We start from the raw sequence: 19579 nt of genomic DNA, 5'->3' as shown, positions 1-19579 counted from the left end.
GCAGATGAAAAAAATGAAATATATACAAGGAGATTTCATTAAAATTCTTTCAAACATTTTACCTTTATAAATTTCAGTTCATGTATTTTGTACATATAATAGTTGATTTTCAGGTAAATTGATATCAGTTCAGTAGTTATGTTGCTAAGAAAGTCTGTAGTTCACCAAAGTTATCCTACCAATAGCAAGATTAATTTTCAGTTCCTACTTGTGATCTCTTATTAGTCAATGGAAACACATATAGAAATCTGTTGCAGCCAAAGGTGTTACTTTGCCTTAACTCAGATGGTCCAAATATCATATTGAGTTGTTGAGCACTTCAGGCACACAGAAAAGTGAGTTATTAACATGCTATTGAAAAGGTAAATATTAGGAAAAATATTAATTTTGATTCTACAATCACAGGGATTCGAGCTGCTAGTGTCATTATTGCATTGACGGATGGGGAATTAGTTGACAACTTGTATGACCGTGCACAAGCAGAAGTAAGTGTTCATAGCAAAAAAACAAAAAAGAAAGTCTCAGTTTATCTTTAACAGCAGCAATGTTTGACAAATATCCTTTTGTTGTATAGGCTGAAAGAGCTAGAAGCTTTGGTGCTACAATTTATTGTGTTGGTGTGAAAGATTTCAATGAAACTCAGGTACAATACATTTTTTTAAAATACTTTTATCTAAAATAAAATTCATATTACGCTTTCTCAAAGCTCATGAATGACACACCCGTGGCAAGACCAGGTGTTGATAGACACAGGAGAGTTGTGGTGGTGGTTAACCATGTTTTCTCTGGTCTTTCCCACCTTGGTGTTTTAACCACCATGTTCCTGCTTTTGCACCCTTAAAGGCCCAATGTGGAAGTGCCCTGTGGGATGATTGTTGCACTGACTTTTCCCCATGAATCCACTGAGAAAGATGATGGTCCTAAAAGTGCGCTTTAGGCAATCAATGAAGATGTCGCTAAAAGACAAAAAAGCATTTTGCAGGGATAATGCTAGGTTGACATGTATGTGAAAGCCATAAATTATCTTTCATATTATCTAAATTTCCTGGATGCCTCAAGAAAACAAGTGTAAATCAAGAAAAATCATCTTTGCAAAGGTTTTGAATGACACGGTGCTGTGCTACTAAACTTCAGGAAGATTCAGCAGAGGCCTTGGCAATGCAGTGACAATGTCTCAAGAAATTACATTGCATGAAAACGTACTTACATCATATTTTCCTTGGACTTTTGTGCTGGGATGCAGCTTAATAATATATGCATGTGATTACTATGGTTTTTCGCCAGTATCCATTGTAAACTCCACAGAATAATGGGAAAAGAACTGCCTGTGTGTCTCAACCTAATTATCTTTTAACCAAGGGCTTTCTTTTCCAGTTAGCCAAAATTGCTGATAGCATCGATCATGTGTTCCCGGTAACGGGTGGATTTCAAGCATTAGGAAGCATTATTGATTCGGTAGGTCCAATTCAGCAACATGAAGTGGCTTTTCCACCAATGGTGTTTATGAAGTTGTTAAACAAAATAATCTTCTCAGGTTGATTTAGTGAAAAAAGTAAATTAGAAAACTACTTTATTTAAACTGTTTGTAGTTGGTCTTTGATAAGTACCAAAATATTTTCATACTTTCTATCTTAACAGATTCTTAAGAAATCTTGCATTGAAATTCTAGCAGTTGAACCATCAAGTGTCTGTGCAGGAGGTGGGTATTAATTTCCAATACAAGCCAAAGCATCATTAAACTATACAAGATTAAAAGAAAGATGAGATAATTCAAAAATACCGATTTTACTGTAGAACTTATTAACAAACTTTGCATCATTCATATAATCACATTTCAATACTGAGTCAAGAGACAGCGTAATTTGCACACTTTTATATTTTGTCTGGATCACACCCAAGTTGCGCTTAGCTATTCGACATTAATTTTCTGATCATTTTACCTAGCTAGGCTTGTTCCTTACAAGCTTTCAACTCTAAATTAAAAACACAATGCACATAAATTGGCTTGTGTTTAAAGGGTGCAACAGATTATAGGAAGCACACAGCTAGGAATGTGAGGAATGTGAAATGTGCCTAACTAGATAGCATATTTAATAATATCAAGTATGTGATCTTTTGTCTCAAGGCACAAATAGGGGTTCAGATGAAAAGAACTCAACTTTGGCTGTATACCTTGTTTGCATTCAGGTTTGTGTTCATATCCACTGAAAAAGGATGTAATTTCCTAATTACCTTTGAGTAGCAACCTCAGGGTTATTTAACTTTTCAAAAGGTTATAATATTGCTTTTTGCATCCATCATACCATGAACATAAAGAAATATAATAATCAAGTAAGAAATATAGGCTCAGATATCAGGGTAACAAAACCACAAAATAGGATTTAGCTAATCAGGCCAAGCCAATATTTTTATTCAAGTATAAGATAACAGCTATTTTTGAGTTGGTCTCTGGAAATATTCTATTATGATTTACCTCACATGCTAACACATTTTACTTTGCAGTTTATAGTTAAATTGACAGCAGGATAAATCTCAATTGCATGTGCACAGAGATCAAATTAATGTGTGCTGCACTTTACATTGGCAGCTTTTTTTAACTACTGCTGTTGCCCAAGTTATTAGTCACTATAAACAAATTGTGATCAGTTGTTTTATGCAATTAAACAACACAAATTTTGACATGCATTTTATCTAAATCGTTTGAGACAAAATCTTGGAAGGTTTCCCTTTCTTCCTCCAAAGTAAGTAACTGAAAATTCATTATGTGTGATCCAAAGCCTTCTATGGCATGAAACCAACAATTCATTGCATTCCCATTGTATTTCGTTCTATCTAGCTCTGTTCCTATGCAGATATTTATTCCCTTATCTAAATAGAAAAAAAGCTTCATCGACGTTTGCCAGAAAATAATCCTGAAATTTGCTTGGTGAAAATGATAGCTTAATTGCCTAGTTAAGAATAAGTGGATAAAAAGCAGTAACTGCTTATAAGCACTTACTCTTAAAAAAATTAAGATTGTTTTGGTAGCTTAGACCTACAATAAATATTCATACAAATGCAAATTATATATAGGCAAAATGTAATTATGTGCAGACTCTAAATGATGTCATTGAATAAGTAATGGTTATAAATATTTAGAGGAAAATTTTAATCCAATCCATCCACTGGGAAATTGACAAAATTGAGTGTAACATTTGGTTTTACATGCCACCTTTTTTTATCCTCATTTATTAATTCACATTCCAACTGCTCACTTAGGCTAAAATTACCATATAGAATCAATAACATTTAAGTTTGTGATTAATTACACATGATAACTCAAAGATCAGGTATTGTAGGAAAAGTTTGTTTATTTTCATTTCCATAAAACATCTTGCAATTTTGTTGACTGTACAGTTATATAATATATATATTGCTTAATCTAATATTTTCAAATCAATGAAACCAACATAAATCCAACCACTCAAATTAAACATACACTATTAATGTCTATATTCAGTTAAAAAATTGAATGGACATGATATTGAAAGCTATAGGAAAGATTCAGCTAAACTTAATGAATAAATGATTGCCTAATTAATATTATTTATCCTTTTTTGTGAATCTTATTTAAATATGTGGACACCTTGAAATGAAAACTTTGCTGGTGTCCTTAAAATTCTGCTACAAAGTATTTGCTAAACACTTATGTAGACAATGTAGAGCGTGAAGTGAGAGAGTTGATAAATAATAAAAATTGTCATTCCTGAATTGTGACAGGCATGTGTGAAGGTATCACTGGTTTTCTAACATGCCACTTCATGCTTCCTGCCTCCACACTGATGGATTCATGATCAAAATTTGCATCCTGCAGTTCCTGATATAGAGCAGCACACTGATATCTTGGTAATAAGACTGATTTAAAATGACCAGGACGTGCAGCCTGTAAACAGGCCATCAATTTGGAGTTGGAGGTGCATTGTATATAAGCTGACAGCATCATTGCTTTGATTATATTCATGGTACATAGACATGATTGAAAGGTTTTGCTGGATGTGGCATCTTACTGGCCACGTCAACTACCAGGTGTGGATGCAAACAGTCAGCTTCTCATCAGAGTCACAAAAGCAAAGCCGACAGCACAGCCAGCGCGCACCAGCTTCAACCCACCATCTCGCTGCCAGCGCTGCCTGATTATTTCAGAGCTGACCTTTTTCCCTTCGCTATCTTGTCAAAATCGACAAATGTACAATCTGACAGTAACTAAGGAAGAAAAGGACTCGGTCACAGTCAGAAACTGAAATTAAATAGAATTAGCCATTTCGACATTCAGCTTTCATAATAATCACATACAGCTGGGCACAAGTAAGAATTTGAATTGTAAGCTGGTCTATAACTTTGAACAAGAAAAGAAATTCTTGTAAAATTAAATTGGAATACTTTATTGCAATGACTTGTTATTGGAGATTTGAGCTGGTTGCTAGCTGACAGAATGGAGGTTTTGCGTTATACCTCAGTTGACATGGCAAGTGAGACATCAGAAGAGCAGTAGATGTAAGCTATAATGACGTGATTAAACCCTGTGACATTAACAAGAGGGCAGTTCACAGTTTTTATATTCATAGCTTTGTTTGTCTTCTGCCAACCATTTTTCATTTGTTTTCTTGAGATTGTCTATTTTGCATTATGAATCTCAACATCCTTATTTACCATTATTTCTTAAATTTTCTGAATAAGAATTTGACTAATACTGATATGTGTAATCATCTCTTAATATATAACAACAGTTTTAATTATGGAATAAAACAGATTCATTTGGTCAGTATTGAGAAGAATTAAGGTTAATGCTACATAATATGCTACATTATGGCAAGCTCAATTAAAAATATTCTTCTTGTATTGAAATTAAACCATTGATAGGCAGAGTCTAAAATATAATTTAAACACACTCCAGCAAATGACTTATGGGATGTTCCTCGCTAAAGAGTCACTATAGAGTATATTCATTATAAGATAGGAGCTCCTAAGCAGATGATGGAAATTACCAGAAAATTGGGTATCCATTTGTCAGTCTTACACGTATATACTCTAACATTACGCTAACTATAGAATTTATTAAAAAGTTGTATGTATAAAATAAATTTTAGGTATTTTAATTAATTGAGCAAAGGACAAGAAATACAAATAAATGGTGTACAGAGAGTTAACATCTACTACCTACAAAAACTTTGATTAAATGTTTGGGCTGGAAAACAAGTACATGAGAAATGGAAGCAGGAGTAGGCCACATAGCCCATGCACCTGCTCCACAATTCAATAAAATCATGGCTAGTCTTTTAACTCAGTGTCACTTTCCTATGTTGCCCTCTTATCCCTTGATTCTCTCAATATCTAGAAATCTATCAATCTCAGTCTTGAACATTCTTAGCAGTTGAGCTTCCTGGAGAGTGATTCCAAAGATTCATCACTCACTGGGTGAAGAAATTTCTAATAATCTCTATCCTGAATGATTATCGTATTATTTTCAGACTGTCACCTCTGATTCTAGACACCCCAGGCAGGAAAATCTCAAGTCCACATTGACCCTGTCAAATCCCTCAAGAATTTTGTAATTTTCAATAAGATTACCTCCCATTCTTACAAACTCAGGAGAGTACAGTCCTAATCATCTCTCCTCCCACAACAAACATGTTATCCTAGCAATCAGTCTGGTAATCCTTTGCTGCACTGCCTCCATGGCAAGTATATCCAGAGGTAGCAAGATCTGAATTGTACATGATATTCTAAAGCTCAAGGTAGTCCAAGGCTCTATACAATTGGAGAAAAATGCACCTACTCAAATCCTTTTGAAATAAAGGCCAACATGCCATTTATCTTCATAATTACTTTCTGGACTTGAATGTTGACCTTCAAAGACATGTTCAGGGACACCCTGGTACATTTGAACAACAATATCTTTCAGTCTCTTGCCATTTTAAAAATTTACCACATTTCTATATTTTTTCTACCGAAGTGGATGACCTCATTCTTTTCTGTATTACATTCTATCTGCCATGTCATTGCCCTTTCAATGTATCCACATCTTTCTGCACCCTCTCTGCATCTTCTTCACAGCTCATACTGCTGCCACAGTCACTTAGCTGGTCTATGGTTCCCATTTTGTCTCCCCCTCCTTTCTCAGATTATGAGGTTACACTTGTCACGTTCATGCAATGGTTGAACATGACAAAATGCTAAAAAGTGGTTTATCCATACCCTCATTAAAAGGCAAAGATTGCTTAAAGTGAATGGAGTGAATTGGGTGTGAATGAAGAAACATTCTGAAATGTGTGGAATTTTGGAAGATGACAACCATAGCCACCTCATCCAAAAACTTAGGAATGCAAGTCATCAGTCCTCGGGACTTATTATCACTGAGTTCCATTAATGTCTCCAATACCTGTTTTTTCCTGATGTTGATTTCTTTTGGCTTTTTTATTCTCAACCTGTAGTCCCCACTACATCCTAGGAGTTTTCGGTATCCTTTTCCATGATGACAGATGCACAATATTTGTTTACTTTCTCTTTTATTACCTTATTCTCCTGTATTGGTCTATAAAGGTCCCATGTTCATAGACATGGACATAGAGAGATACAGCAACGAAACAGACCCATCAGCCCACCGAATCCACACTGACTATCAACCACACATTTTCACTAATCCTACACTAATATTATTTTTTTCTCCCCACGTTCTTATCTACTCCTCCCAAGATTCTACCACTCACTACACACTATGGGCAATTTACAATGGACAATTAACTTGCCAACCCACATGTCTTTGGGATGTGGAAGGAAACCAGAGCACCCGGAGGAAACCCACGCAGTCACAGGGAGAAGATGCAAACTCCACATAGACAGAGGTCAGGATTGAACTGTGAGACAGTGGCGCTACTAGCTGCGCCACTGTGCAGCACAACAGGGGAGCAGACACATCATATACCCTAGATCAGTGAAGCAGACCTCTTCTGGGGGCCACCCTCTGTGACTGAGTACTGAGCTTCAGGAGGGATGCACATGGAGCTGTGAGGGAAGTGGAACACCGATCAACCGAATCAAACCGAGCAATCAATGGGGTGACAACTGCCACAGCTAGACACCCTCACACCCAATTCACTTTATTCACTTTAGGTAATCTTTGCCTTTTAATGAGGGTATGGATAAACCACCTTTCAGCATATTGTCATGTTCAATCACTGCATGAAGCAAGCTGTAGGATATGCTTTGTGCCTTTTTTTTTCTTATATCATTAAAACATTTAGCTAATGAACTGAACTGACAGACAATGCTCAGACTGTTAGACTGGCTTCTCAAATCTTTAAGCATGGTATGGTGGCTAATATATTTTGTTAGTTGGATTTCTTATGAATATAGTTTTCTATTTTTTATATATATATATATATAATATTTATCTATTTTTGTTCAAGGGAAGAGAGAGGTACCTGACTTAGTTTGTTAGTTTGTATGAATTCAGCCATGGTTCTTGCCTTTAAGTCAAAAGATTATATCACACTAGTGTAGAATACTCCTGCACTATTGGGGGTGCAGTATTTTAGATAAAATGTTAACTAAAGCTCCCCATGGCACCTCAGGTATTAGTAATGATCTCTTGGCATTAGTTTGAAGAGAGCTAGGGAGTTGTCCCCTGTCTTAGCCAATATTAATAACTGAATATCATTAAATTATAATTTGATCTTGCTGTTTGTGGGACTTGTAGAATTTGACTGCAATTCCGGAATTTTCTATATTGCAACAGTGATTACTCATCAAAGAACTTAATTGGATGTAAGGTGTTTGGGATGACATAAGTCAAGAAAAATGCTATTTAAATGCCAAACTTTCTTTTATTCTGTTTTCTCAAAAACCAACAAATTTCACGTCATATGTTAGTCATAATAAATCTGATTCTGGTTTATGTAATATTTTTTCTAACACATTTAATTAAAAGTTATTCATGATGATGAACTGCTTTGGTCATCTCAATTCCAAGAAACACAAAATGAAAATGTAATGAGATTAAGCTAAATTAATTAAAATTTGTACTTGATTTATGGTTCAAATAAATAACATAATTTCTGAAATTAATGCAGTACTGAAATCAAAGATCATTGAATGAGGGCCATGGCAAGCTTATATTAAGAAGAGATTTCCTCATATTAAGAAGAAATATAAGAGTGCATAGTATGTGTGAAAAAATGGAATAGGTCGCATCAACTTGCTTGCTTAAAACATTCATGATTGTAGTTCTTTTCAGAATGTTGCCATACATTCTAAATTGTATTGATACATTATGAAGAAAGACAGTAGAGCTGTCTTAGTTGGTGTGAGGATTTCACTGAATCCTAAGGTGCACTCACTGGAGATCATATAGAATCCATTACTGCATGGTGTGTTCAAGCTTGGGCACGTGCATATTTTAACTCCATTGTTAATCTTCACATTTGATGCAATTTGCAGCATGCCTCAATACAAATGTCTACATTTTATAAATTTAAGGAATTAAAAAGGAATGTACAGTTTGCCACAGTGTTGATAGACATTGTAATGCTCATGTTATTTTACTATTGTTACAGAATCTTATCAGGTTGTGGTAAGAGGCAATGGATTTTCCCATGCACGGAGTGTTGATCAAGTTCTTTGCAGCTTCAAGATAAATAACACAGAGGTGATAAGTAAGTACATTTCTGAAATTACAAGTTACCAGTTTCAATCCTAAGATTTTTTCAACAAGATATTTTTTATGACAATTACTGCATATAGTCTAATGATTCAGACCTGATTATTGCTAAAATTAGGATCAAGTCATCTTGTTTGAATCTATTCAGACAGGGTGGCAAATAAGTTTTGTAATGTGACAGCAAACAGCAATTGGTATTTCAGATTTCACAAACATACATTTCTTCATGCCTAATTTATAATTCAGATTACCAAACATAATTAAACATACTGATTTAATATGAGCCTCAAATCAATGATTTCACATTCATACATAAAAACTAAATTTCCTCCTGTCACAAGAGTGCATATTATATGTAAAATGACTTTTGGGATGCATTAATGTTTCTTAAATATTTTAAGAATTCCCATTTGTTAGCATTATTGCAGCTTTATGCATAACTAGACTGTTCCTCAATATCTGCCATATGGACAATTGTTATTTTTCTATTTGCATTCTGGATTCAGTAACCTCATTTCGTCCTGATGTCAGTCTGAATACCATTAAACTGATTGCAGAATAATCCCAGACTACATCACCAAGGTACTGAATCTCTGCTTGAAAACCTGCGTTCAAAGCCCAGCTTTGTCCTACATTTCCACTGAGGAATCCTCCAGAAGCAAGTTTGCTAGTCTTGGCAAGGTCATTTGAGGGTAGGAGGAAAATTTCTCGAGGGGCTTCCTTTCAACCACTCAAGCATACCTCCTGGCAAGTCAGCTGAAGAGCTGCATTGACGTAACCTATGGAAGTACTGGTGGGATGAACCTTTCCTTGCTTTCCAGTGAGCAGAACATCAATGAAAAAGGAAAATAAAAGTTTTCATAAAATTCCCATTTATTGATGATCTATTTTCTCACATTTCTTGTAATTGTACCAGAGTTTCTGTTATTAGTTGCAAAGGATTCAACATCAAAGCTCATATTTCTGCCAGGCTATAATATTTTACTCTGGATTTGAAATTTAAGCATGTTTTCAGATCGTGGTTTGGAGTCTATAAACAATAGTTACAAATTACTTAAATCTTGTATTGTTTGAAGCTGCATAAAAAGAAAAAAGGTCATATCATTGGAAAATACAGCACAGAAAAAGGGCATTCAGCCTCTTACATCAGTGCTGAATCTTTGAAAGAGTTATTGAATTGTCCAGTTCCCCAGATGTATGTGTGTATATTTTTCCTCTCAAGTATTTTTGTAATTCCCTTTTAAAAATTATTTTTGGATCAGCTTACACTGTCATTTTCGGAAATGCAGTAGGGACCATCACAAAACTGTATGAAAGCCTCATGCCTCCTCTACATATTTTGTCAAATCTGTATCCTTTGATTGCCATCCTCTCTGACACTTTCTAATCGATAAATATTTTAATGCAATAATTTTGAACAGATAATGCTGAAATGAACAGGAAGTGCATTTTCCAGCATTTCCAGCACTGACATGTTCGGTGGGCATCTTAGTGGTGACATTGTTGGCAATGATGGATTACCTGGGAATGTTGTTTTGGCCAAGGCTGACCACTCAGTATAGCCAAGAGACTTGGGACAAGAGGCAAAGACATGCCCATCAATGAAAAGCCTCCTGCCACAGAATCCTAAGAGACATTACATCCTAACTGCGCCTCTTTAATGAAGAATATATCCACAGTCTCTGTTTTTCCAATGCCATCATCACTGAAATATGTGACATACTGCAAGAGGATTTCCATCATGGTCTTGTGACTGGACTGCTTTTTCTGTGAAGGTCAAGGTTATGTTGAATCTTAACTTCCTCGCCACAGGATTCTTTTAAAATCTCCAATGGCTCCCAATATCATACCTTCTGTTGAGATCTCCCATGCACTGTATTCATGAAGAAATTACCTAATGTACTTTGATTTCAATGAAGTGACATCTTGGACACTGGGGTTTGCCAGTATTTGCCACAAATGCAGGTATCCCACAAGTGTAGGCATCCATTGACTGCACTCATGCACTATAACCACCCACCCCCCTTAATAACTCAAAACTTTTTATGAATAGAAAAGTTTTTCCTCACTCAATGGACACTCATTGCGGATGCCCAAAAGAATTCCCTCAGGATGAATTCCATGTTTCAGGAAGCATATATGATTCCTTCATTATGAATTGAGTCCATACTGTTGGTCAGAGGGAGGGAGACAAGGGCTATTGACATCCTTCTTTGCTCATTACAGCTACACACACTCCTCTACAGCAGCTAAGTGCAAATACGAGAGCCATGCAACTGTCGGGATCATAATGGAAAATTTCTGTAGGTCACCCAAAGATGAGATATTTTTGCCTGCACGAGCCTGCCAATGAAAGACATTAGCCATTGCCTGAAGAAGACGAGCAAGGAGATCAGGAGTCGGGGGACCATGATGCAGAGCCTGAAGAGCAGAAAAAACGAGGAGCAGGGGGAAGAGAAAGGCTTGCAGAGGGACGTTCATCATCATCTGCTGAACAGAGGAGACAGGCATTGGTCACATTAGGAACTCCCTAAAAGAGAAATGATTTCAAAATGGAGTCAGCCAAATAAAGTTCTCCAGTGCAAATCTAATGACCCTCTCCACACTGCAAACCTTAACACCAACATTTTTGACCAGTGATCTAGAGAAGAATAAAAGATAAGATATAACCAAGAAGAAGAAGAAGTTGAATGCTTAAAGAAGCTCAGATGTGTGAGTTTTAACAACATTAAAATTATCTCCACTCTCAGTCCTGATGCAAGGTCTGAGTTCACTGAGTTCACTGAGGTCTTGATCCACTGAGTTCCTCCAGCAGTTTGTTTCCTGCTCCAGTTCCAGCACCTGCAGTCTCCTGTGTCTCCAGTAACAGTTACATGTTGCACTTCAGTTCCATTGACTTCAATATCAAGGACAAATTGCTGTTCCAAACTAGTTGAAGCTAGCATTGTTACTTACAACACTTTATTTATTCTTCAATATCCAACATCACCTGCGATGTTAGTATTTATTGCCCATCCCTAAATGCCCACAAGAAAACGTTGGTGGTGAACAGTATTCTTAAACTGCTGCAGACCTTTTGGTGAAGATACTCCCACAATATTAATGGGGAAAGAGTTCCAGGATTCTGATCCAGTCACAATGAAGGAATGGTGATACATTTCCAAAGCAGGACTGTGTAAGAATTTTATTCATTTTTCAGGATCTAGGTGTTGCTGACATGGCCAACATTTATTAGCCATCCCTAAATGCCCTTAAGAAGGTTATGGTGAATATCCTTTTTGGGCTGCTGCAGTTCTTCTAAAAGTACCTCAGCGTACAGTTGAGTAGTGAGTTGCAGGATTTGGACCCAGCAATGATAGATTTCCAAGTCAGGCTGGTGTGCGACTTGGGAAACCACCGGCGGTTGTTTTCACATGTGTCTAGTGCCTAGGTACTTCTTGGTTGTTGAGGTTGTAGGTTTGGGAGATGCAGTCAGAGTAGCAAACCACTGCAGTTCATTTTTTAGGTGGTATACACTGCAGTCATCAGGCACTGGTGGTGGAGGGAAAGAATGTTTAGGATGGATAACAAGCTGCCAATTAAATGGGTTAGTTTGTCCTGGATAATGGCAAGTTTCTTGAGAGCCGTTGGAGCTGCACATGATCTCAAACTGAGCATACCACTCATGGTGTACCAGCAGCAGTGATCCCTGCTCTTCTATATTCTTCTGACACCTGAACTGTCTACAGCGGGCAAAATCCTCCAAATCCACTGGAAAGATAAGCCGATGAAGGCCAGAGTCCTCTCCAAGGCCAGGATCCCAAGCATTGATTACATTCAGTTGGTTATATAGGGATGGTGACAGAGTTCACATGCCTGACACCAGCTTCTCAAAGCAGCCACTCTATTCAGAGCTCTGTCACAGAAGAAGATAGAAGATTCAAGGATGTGTTCAAAGCCTCCTTGAAGACTTGCAATATCCGCACTGACTTCTGGGGTTCCCTGGCCCATGACTGCTTGAAGTGGAGAAGGACCATACAAGATGGTATTGCAAACCTCAAGTCTATGCATCAGGAGCACACGGAAGACAAGTGTAAGCCACAGAAGGAGCACACTGCCTCACACTGCACACTCTGTCAAACACCCCCTGCCCCATGTGTGGAAGAATCTGCCATTCCCACAATGGCTTCACTAGTATGCTCAGAACCCACAAAACTGGAGTGGAAGTAGGTCATCTTTGATCTCAAGGAAATACAGAAGAATCATCATCATCCTCAAGAGAACTAGAGAGTATTCCATCACACTCCTGAGTTGTGTTTTGTAGATTGTGGAATGACTTTCGGGTATCAGGAGGTGAGTCATTCACTGCAGGACACCCAGCCTCTGACCTGCTCTTATAGCCACAATATTTTTGTGGCCAGTCCATTTGAGTTTATGGTCATAGAGTCATAGAGCAATACAGCACGGATATAGGCTGTTCGGCCCAACCAGTCTATGCTGACCATGGTGTCCACCCAACTAGTCCCAATTTCCTGCATTCGGCCCATATCTCTCTAAGCCCCGCCCCTCCATGTACCTATCCAAGTGCTTCTTAAATGATACTATTGTACGTGCCTCAACCACTTCCTCTGGCAGCTTGTTCCATGTATTCACCACCCTCTGCATGAAAATGTTGCACCTCAGATCCCTTTTAAAGCTTTCCCCTCTCACCCTAAACCTATGCCCCCTGGTTTTAGACTCCTCTACCCTGTGGAAAAAACTGTTACCATCCACCTTATCGATGCCTCTCATAATTTTAAACACTTCTATAAGGTCGCCCCTCATTCACCTGCATTCCAAGGAATAAAGACCTAGCCAGGCCTTCTAGTCCTGGCATCATCCTTGTATATGTTTTTTGCATTCTTTCCATTTTAACCATGATTTTCCTATAAGAAGGTGACCAGAACTGTACACAGTACTCCAAGTGCAGTCTCACCAATGACTTACCTGTATAAAATTACAACATGATATCCCAACTCCTATACCCTGACTAATGCAGGCCAGCATGCTAAATGCCTTTTTCACCATCCTGTCTACCTGTGCTCAATGGTGACTCCAGGATATTGACAGAGGGGGACTCTGCAATGGTAGTGTCATTGAATGTCAAGAGTAGGTCATTAAACCCTATCTCATTGAAGATGGTCATCACCTGATACTTTTGTGGCACAAAAGTTACTTGCCATTTATCAGCCTAATCCTGAATGTGGTTTAGATCTTGTTGATTGCAGGCATGGATTACCTCAGTTTCTGAGAAGTTATCAATGGAATTAAATATTGTATAATCAATAGTGAACACCTCCACTTCTGACGATATAATGAAAGGAAGGTCATCGCTCAAATAGCCGAAGATGGTTGGGCTTACAACACTGCCATTCGGAACCTCTGGAGTGATATCATGGGTCTGGAATGATTGACCTCCAACAACCACAACTATCTTGTCTCTTCCTCTGCAGCTTATTTCTCTGCATTTTCACATCCTTCTGAAATGTGGTGACCAGACTGGATGTAGTTTTGGCAAATAGTACTGTAAAGGTCAGCAGAATCTTAATAGATTCCAGAGTACAAGCTTCAGTCTTTCTCCACAAATATATTTGTTAAAATTAAACAATCATACATTGGATTGCTTTAATTGACTTGTTTTCCAATGTACAGTGTATTTTACACTGAGTGAGCCTTGTGAAACAGTGCCTGCTGCCACTTTATCATTTGTCACAATGCGCAAGACCTACATTTGTCAATTTTACCTCGTGCAACCATGCTCAGTTGGTTACACTCTTAGCAAGCATAGCTGCCTCTGTTTACTTTACCAACCATTATAAGATCATGATATTTTTTCCTCAGTTCAATGGAATTATTGAGTAAGCTAAATGTCTTAGCCACCTCCTGCTCCTGCTGCCGTGCTGTTTTCCTTATTTGTTAACAAGATGTCTCTCTATCCAACTTAATTAAGAAATACTTGTACATCCTCATGACCAAACAGGGAGATACAGATGGGGAGATCTGCATAAAATCATTATACAAGTTATTCAGAACAATCTGTCAAAGTCTATTGTTATAGAGTCGTACAGAATGGAAACAGGCCATTCAGGCCATCATGTCCACACCAACTAGTGGACACCCATCTGTATTAACCCATCTTCCAGCACATGGTCAATACCCTTCTATGGCTAGGCAATTTAAATGCTTGTCTAGACTCTTCAGCAACTCTGCTTCCACCACTCTCTCTGGCAGTGCATTCGAGGCACTCACCACTCATCTGAGTGAAAAAGGTCCACCTCAGAACCCAATGTCATCCTCAGAACCCTCCTAAATCTCTTACCTCTTGCCATAAATTTATGTCCTCTATTTTTATTCACCTCTGATCAGGGGAAAGTTTCCTGTAGTCTGCGCTATCTAAACCCCTCATAATTTTATATACCACAGTCATGTCCCTTCTTAACCTTCTCCTCTCCAATCTCTCCTCATAACTGAAATGATCGATCTTGGCAACGTCCTGGTGAATTTCCTCTGCACCCTCTCCAGCACAATCAATGTGTGCTGCTGTTAAATCTTGGCAGCAATATTTAATGTAGGACTGCAGGTTTCCTTTTGTGACAAACATTCATATGCTCTTCTCAAGAACTAACCTTAGAAAGGTCTAAATGACATTTGAGTGACTGCTCTGAACAGTAGTGGAAGACAGACAAATATCTATTTAGTCATCTGCTGCATAGTCACTTACATAGGGCCTAGCACCATTGGAAATGAATATTTGCAAAACCTGAATGAAAAAAATACTTATAGCAGAAGGCTTGCCAAGAAATGTGAAAAGAGCACAATAATGTCAAGATCATCTGCATGAATGTATAAATAAGTACAGGCCCAGGGAATGCTTGTGTTAAAGATTTAGTTAGTAGAGCTGAAGATGAAGACAAAATTGGACCTGTTATTCACAATATATGTTAATGACAGACAAAAGGATAACATGTAATGTATCCAAGTTTGCTGATGAAACAAAGTTTGGTGGACAAGTGCACTTCGAGAAGGCCACAAAAAGTTATGAACAGGTTAAATGGTTGGGCAAGAATGGGACATATAACACGGGAAACCAGTATTTTATGCATCTTGATAGGAAAATTAAAGAAACAAAATCCATTTAAGAATCTGATAAATGTTGGTGTAATAGAGGATATTTTGTGTGTGGGTTCATGAAATACGAGAAGTAAACATGAAGATACACCAAACGATTAGGAAAATAAATTGTATTTTGGGCTTTATTACAGTGGGCTTGAGGTACAATGGCAAGGAAATTTTGCAAAGGTTGTAAAGGATGAACATAGAGTACTGTGTGCACTTGTGGCCTCCTTGGCTAAAAAGGGGAATAACCTGGATATTCATCTCTGGTCAGTAGCCCTAAAAGTCCTAATAGTATTAACAGCACCTTCCAAACATCTAAAAGCCATTAACTAATGAATGATGGAGATAACGATATTATCTTGTGTACCACCCTAAATGTTTTTATTTATATGGCAATAATAAATACAGCCCTTAACTCAGTAAAATACCCCATTCACATTAAACAAAGGTTTACACTAGAACACACTACACCATTCTGAATACATTTTTCATTATTTTTGAAATATTCACAATTAACAAAGTTCCAGCACTAACAAATATGTATCTGTTTTAGCTGAGAAGCCTCTTGTTGTGGAGGATAATTATTTACTCTGCCCTGCTCCAGTGATAGATGAAGTTGGAATGTGAGTAATACATTGTGATTTTTGTATCATGTTAAATACCTTAAATTTTCTGCAGTCTTTCTAAGGCACTAACCATGTCATGGTCATGCCCTTAAACCTTCTCGCAACCTGTAACCTTTTCCACTGAAGTCCTTACCTGGGTGCTCTGCAGTACAACTCTGTGTTCTGTGTTCAGCGAGTGATGAGATGAGATCCTATTTAATCATTCAGAGAAAGAACAGTGAAGTTCAATGGGCAGCAAAACTTGTAAAGATGCATTTTCAAATATGAGATAGAAATAATATGAAATCAAAGTCACACCTTTTTGAGTTCATTGAATAAATGGAGCTATATAATAAACTAGAGTTAACAAATATGAATGAGCATTACAAAAGAGTTAAGATGGGCTGAAATTATTTTAGAGGCAGATGTCAGATAAGATAAATATCAATGAAAAAGTTTTTTATAAGCATATAAAAGTGTAAAGCAGTAATTAAGGAGAGGTCAGTTCATACGTAAAGGGGGATTTATAGGTCTGGAGGTTAAAAATTTTGAGAATAATATTGAGTGTTACAGGACTGGTCATTCACACAATTTTCTTTCTCATGATTGGGTAGAACACATGACATGTGACTGTGACAATCATCTATTTTCCACTCTCAGCAGCGTTAGATTTCATTTTGTTCCTAAATAGTTACTTTAGTATGTACAAATTACAGGAAGAACAAGGTAGTATCTCGGTTATATAATTTAAGATATTATGTGCTGTATTCGTAGAAAATGTTTTGATAACTGGAAATAAGGTATGATGAATGGACTTATCAGGCAGACATTAGTTGCTGATTTGATTTTAGACATATATTGATGATTTGGAGATGAAAAGGAAGATATTTTGAAATTTACCTGCAACAAAAAGTACGAAGGTTGTTGACAAACAATGAAGAAGACAAATTAAAAAAAATTTCTGGGTTTTCGACATGTTAATGGAATAGGCAAGCAGATGAAACAAATTAAGTATTTCTACGCAAAGCCAGGAATGGAAGAATAAACTAAAGGCAATATAGGAACAGAGAAACATAGAGGTCCGGATACATGAAGCCTTTAAACTGTGGTGGTGGTGGTGGAGGGGACGGATTGTGATGTTTCAGGTCAAAATCCTGCATCAGAACCAATCCTGATGCAGGGTTTCAACCCAAACCACCAATGAGTCCTTCCCCCCCCCCCCCCCCCCCACAGATGCTGCTTGACCCGCTGAGTTCCTCCAGCAGACTGTTTGTTGCTCATAAAAAGCCAGTATCATCTTCACATTATTAAATGGAGTATTAAATAAACAAGCAAGGATACGTTAGAGTATGAAGTGCATTGTTGGAATCATTACTGAAAGGGCACTGAATCTGTAAAGAATACAGTTTAAAAGGACAAGAAATAATTAGACAAAACTGCAGTTATTTTCACCAAACTAAGAAATGTTAAATATAAAGTTAATAGGCCTTTTTAAAAAAATTATGAAGGATTTTGACAGGGTGAATGTTGAAAGAACTTTCCCTCAGGTGTCAGAAAATGTTATCAAGGGGTTGAAAAAAGAAGTTTGGGGAAGTTTTTATATGGAGATTTACTGGAGCAAGGATTGTTTAGCCCAGGGAGCACATGAGGCAAACTCCATTGTATCTTTAATTGGAAGAACACAAAATAGATTAGAAGAAGAGAAACGCATAATAATGGTGAAAGAATAGTGCTGAATGGCCTCCCGCAATGTAAATTTCAACATGTTAGAGATTCATTCTTCAATAGTAATTAAAGTTTTGGCCAATGTACTTTCTGCTAAAGCCGAAAAATTCTCATTCATGAACAGCTTCAACTGATCAAAGCCAGATGCAGTTCCATGTGACAATATTAATCCAAAATTGAATTATGAAAAACATTTGTAGGAAAGAAAATATCACAGTGAAGGCAGCTAAAAATGAGATGAACTCAGCTTTATGTGCAGTCTCTGGTTAACCAGATATCTGAGATGGTATTTAACTGGATATTCTGGGCAGAATGGAATTGTGGTTTCCTGTAATTTTGTTTGTTGAGACTAGATATGAACCCAAGTCACTTTAATGCTTCCTTTACTGCACCTGTAGTAATGAGAATGACTTTTATAGTTGTCTGTATAACTGAGAAACTTGTATGTTTACAGTAAAACAATTACAAATTGTAGTCTTAGGTGTGCTTTCAATCTTAAGGCTCCTAAATTAGAATATGTTACTACACATGCTGTATTGCCTGATTTAGTGATTGCTGGAGACTTAGAAGATTGTAGAAAGGCGCAGTTTTCATGCAGTCCAGAGCTGCACAGTCAACATTCTGAGAGTAGTTTTCTTACTTACCACAATACTAAAAGTGCCTATTCAGCTCATCAGGTCCATACTTGCTCTTAACAGAGCAATCCCCATCTGTCCCATTCCCCCTTTTGTATCTCCCTGCAGCCTATTCTCTCTCACATGCCCATCAAATATATTGTGATTCTTTCTGCAACTTTCCTGCATTAAGGGATAATTTACAGTGGCCAGTTAACCTACCAGCACATTTTTGGGTTGTGGAAAGAAACCAGACCAACAGATGGAAGCACACCAGGTCTTGGAGAACGTGCAAAGTCCTCATAGGCAGCATCTCTTTCTCTCTAGGTACAATGTCCTAGAAAATTTGCTGCAATGCTTCCATCCAACTGTAATGTTTAAGTGCATCATTCGATAGAATTTCACAGGAAACTGATCGCTGGTTGAGATTGGGCATTTACCACATTGATCAGAAACACTTCAATTTTTCTTCCTGGTCCTGCGTATGTGTGTCCTGCTAAACGTGGAACTGTCCAGCTGTGCAGAGCTGTTTGCATACCACTTAAGCATATTTGATTTACACGTGTGTGGTCTGCAGAGGGGAATGTGACACTTATGTAAGCAAGTCTTCACAGTGCATTTGAGACTTCCTTTGGTAAAGCATAAAGTGAACTTCACTCTGAGTAAGTCAAGTCCATGCGAAGTCTCTGCTGGGAAGTGATTTCAAGTTGGTACTCTTTAAGGTTTCAAATTATTTCTTGTGGAAATATGCCCTCAGGTCCCTTATACTTTGTGCTTCTTTAAATACAGCCAAAGATCTTCTGGTT

General features: G+C 37.4%; 1 protein-coding gene across 1 annotated transcript in view; it reads left to right on the top strand.

Annotated features, from left to right (window-relative positions):
* antxr1c (ANTXR cell adhesion molecule 1c) overlaps positions 1 to 19579 on the top strand; it is an 82762-nt gene that overhangs the window by 23596 nt on the left and 39587 nt on the right. Inside the window, exons 6-11 of the mRNA XM_052041650.1 lie at positions 406 to 485; positions 575 to 643; positions 1375 to 1455; positions 1639 to 1699; positions 8592 to 8690; positions 16383 to 16452. Of these exons, the coding sequence (XP_051897610.1) occupies positions 406 to 485; positions 575 to 643; positions 1375 to 1455; positions 1639 to 1699; positions 8592 to 8690; positions 16383 to 16452 (460 nt within the window). The remainder of the gene's footprint in view (positions 1 to 405; positions 486 to 574; positions 644 to 1374; positions 1456 to 1638; positions 1700 to 8591; positions 8691 to 16382; positions 16453 to 19579) is intronic.

Source organism: Pristis pectinata, chromosome 30 (genome assembly GCF_009764475.1).
Source record: "Pristis pectinata isolate sPriPec2 chromosome 30, sPriPec2.1.pri, whole genome shotgun sequence".
Classification (NCBI taxonomy): Eukaryota; Metazoa; Chordata; class Chondrichthyes; order Rhinopristiformes; family Pristidae; genus Pristis; species Pristis pectinata.
This window is presented reverse-complemented; position numbering and strand designations above follow the sequence as displayed.